This window comes from Myotis davidii, unplaced genomic scaffold, assembly GCF_000327345.1.
Source record: "Myotis davidii unplaced genomic scaffold, ASM32734v1 scaffold438, whole genome shotgun sequence".
NCBI lineage: Eukaryota > Metazoa > Chordata > Mammalia > Chiroptera > Vespertilionidae > Myotis > Myotis davidii.
In genome coordinates, this window is record NW_006290031.1 from 6,644,288 (window position 1) to 6,647,407 (window position 3,120).

General features: G+C 47.5%; 1 protein-coding gene across 1 annotated transcript in view; it reads right to left on the bottom strand.

Annotated features, from left to right (window-relative positions):
- HNRNPAB (heterogeneous nuclear ribonucleoprotein A/B) overlaps positions 1–3,120 on the bottom strand; it is a 24,934-nt gene that overhangs the window by 15,135 nt on the left and 6,679 nt on the right. Inside the window, exons 3-5 of the mRNA XM_006762844.2 lie at positions 2,448–2,616; positions 1,638–1,796; positions 1,321–1,455 (exon numbers count right to left, since the gene is read on the bottom strand). Of these exons, the coding sequence (XP_006762907.1) occupies positions 1,321–1,455; positions 1,638–1,796; positions 2,448–2,612 (459 nt within the window). The 5' untranslated portion in view covers positions 2,613–2,616. The remainder of the gene's footprint in view (positions 1–1,320; positions 1,456–1,637; positions 1,797–2,447; positions 2,617–3,120) is intronic.

Consider the following 3,120-nt stretch of genomic DNA (forward strand, 5'->3'; position numbering starts at 1 on the left):
TTATAAATATAAAAATTTTTAAAAGGGGGGTCACATCTGTAATACTTTCAACAATAAAAATTTAAAAAAACAAACAAACGCTCTCCCTCCCTACCTTTCATGTCCCCTTCTACACCTACACCTCCATCCCCTATGCCTTTCCCTTTAAGTTCCAAGGGCCCTTCTTTTGCTAATTTTTAAACTTGTTTTCTGAGCCTACACAGCCCAGCTGGCTCACTTCTACTACCTCTAACTTTCTAAATGAACTTTCTCTTATAATTTGAATAAAATAAAAAAGTACCCTGACACATACTTTGCCCCCAACTAAGACCAGTGAAAAAACATTCCACATAAGCTGTCCCCATATAAGCACACTCCTGTAAAACTGGCAAATTACCCCCACCAGTGATGCAATCTGATGTTTTCTACCCTACTGAAATACAACTAAATACAGTATTTCAAGACCCACTGCCAGTAGTGACTAGTGCTGCCCTATAGGTTCTTCCTGCCCATTTTTCATTATGGCAGAAAAAAAGGCCTGTCGATATCCCTATCCACTGGGATAGCTAATGGATGGTGTCTTTTCAAAATGTCCCCTAGGATCCAATCTCATTTTACATGAAATTTAAGAGTCCAATCCAATCTTTCTAAATTCCCAGCCAGGGTACTGAAGTTTTCAGGAGCCCCACCCTACCTGTCCAACTTTATCTGGCTGCCACTCCAGCACAGACAGAGCCCGTCACACCCTGTCACACCCTCAACACGCAACTGCCACCTGGAGAATACTTTAAAAAGCCATACTACCCTCTCTCTAGACCAGAGTTCAGCTATATTTCTCACTTCTATTCATTCGAAGGCAAACTGGCCCTGGGTATAAATGAGCCAGGACCCCGGGGGCTCTTTGGGAAGGATCTTGCTCGGATGGATTTGACTAAACCAGTATCCAAAGGGGATGGAGAAGAATAAAGATTTGGTTTTGGAAGCAATAAGATAGAAAAGCTCTGCAGCAGTTTCTATAGTAAGCAGGACTTCACTGCCAGGGAAAGAAAAATCAGTGAACAGCCGAAGTTCCAAAATCTTCTGAGAACTCTAGATTCAGACCATCTTAAGCTCTAGCTTTAAAGAGACTACTCAGTATACTACTGTTTTTACTGCCAGGCTAAGAGCTCGTTGAAGGCCAGAACCATCTGCCCCCAATCAGGGCAGCAGACCTTCAGAGAAACAATGGGGTCTCACTACCCTGGAGAGCCCTTGGAGGCAGCCCAACCCCTAAGCCACACCTGCAAGGGGCAGACCTCTCTCTGCAAGAGGGCAGACACACATTAACTGCAGACACTTTACCTTACTTCCACTAATGGTGTGGAACTTTTTCTCTAGAACCTTCTTCACAGGTTCTTCCTCTTCTTTAAAGGTGATGAAAACAAAACCTCGTCGTTTGTTTGACTTTGGATCCATTGGAAGATCAATGGCCTCGATCTGTAAACACAGGCAAAAGCTCAGGACCAGTACCTCCCCAGGGCTCACAGGGAACTGGATGGAGAAAAGGTCCATGAAGGCCAGAGAACGATAAAGCAGCCTGGCTGAGGAGGGCTCCTCCAGTCAGCCAAGGCTGTCACGGACCAGGAAGGCCACCTCAGGGCAGAGGGCAGGCCACTCACCTCCCCAAACTCGCCAAAGTACTCTCTGATTTTCTCCTCAGTGGCTTCAGGATTCAGACCCCCCACAAAAATTTTCTTTACAGGCTCCTTCTTCATGGCCATAGCCTTTTTGGGGTCAATGACACGGCCATCCAGCTTGTGCTCCTTCTGGTCCAGGACCTGTTCCGACAGAAGGAAGTTGGGTTCTAACTCAGCAGCATGACTCTCTATACAAGGCTCTTCAATTTGAGCCATGGAACCCCAACACAGGTACACAAAATGTTTCATCCCCTCCAAACTCTAACCCCAACCTGACTTTCCAACCCAACCATCAAATGTCAAGCACAGCTGGTTTACCTGTGAATCAGTCCTCACCACCCCGACTTTTCCCATGTTATCCTGTACACCCTCCTCCTGCCTCGGCAGTTCCAGTTTAAGGCCTATCTCCAGAAGTAAAGCCGCAGTGACTGAAGGAAACTGGGCTGCTTGGCGTCAGAATCCTGACGCCACCACACTTAGCCACCTGTGTGAGCTTTTCTACTTCAGCTTCTGAACCTTAGCTTGTTTTCTGTAAACTGAAGCTAAAATGCCTATCTCACAACAACCTTGGCCTCTCCTCCAATCCTCACAATAGTGTTTGCAGTGTCCAGAATAGGCAGAGGAAGGCAACACACGTCCACTCTCATCTTCCTGTACCACTCCAGCCCACTCACTACCCTACTACAAGGAGCTGCTTTTCTCAAGCACTCAACCATGTGCAGAACACACAAGCTACACTCTCCAAGAGTAGCATCCTTAGAATTTACTCCTTATATAAAGTACCCAGCTTACCTTCTCCACACTAGCTGCATCTTTGAAGAGAATAAACCCAAATCCTCTTGACCGGCCAGTGTTGGGATCCATTTTTATTGTACAGTCAACGACCTCTCCAAACTTGGTAAAATAATCCTTTAGGTCCTTTTTGCTGGTATCCCAGCTCAGGTGACCAACAAACATTTTTCTGAAATGGTAGGGTGAGACACATAGCCACAAATCTTATAAGAAAGCTGTGATTTTAGGAGGGCTGGCCCTAGCAAAGCTTTCACTGAGAAGATCAGAAATAAAGCCACAACCTGGAACAAGACTCTCCCTTGAGCCCCTAAGGGCTCTATCTTTGGAAGATATTAAATCTCTACTATCCCAAACTCAACTTTGACGCTAACCAAGTTTCAGGAGACAGCAAACCCCGACCGGGCAAGGGAAAGGAAGGACAGCCTGGCCGGGGTACAGGCTCTGAGCGCTCACAACGGAAAGCAATTTGTGTAACAACCACGTATCAAAAGGCTACCGTCTCCGCCATTCCCCGCCACTTCTGAAAATTCGCTCTCAAGGAACCAGCAGCTTCCGGGTGCCCAGACCGTAACTCCGCCCTCGGTCGGCGGCGGAGGAAGGAGTCCGCGGCCCGGGCACGCGCCAACTCCGCCCCCGCGGCCCGGACCTGCTGGGCCCGAGGCCCCAGTGCACT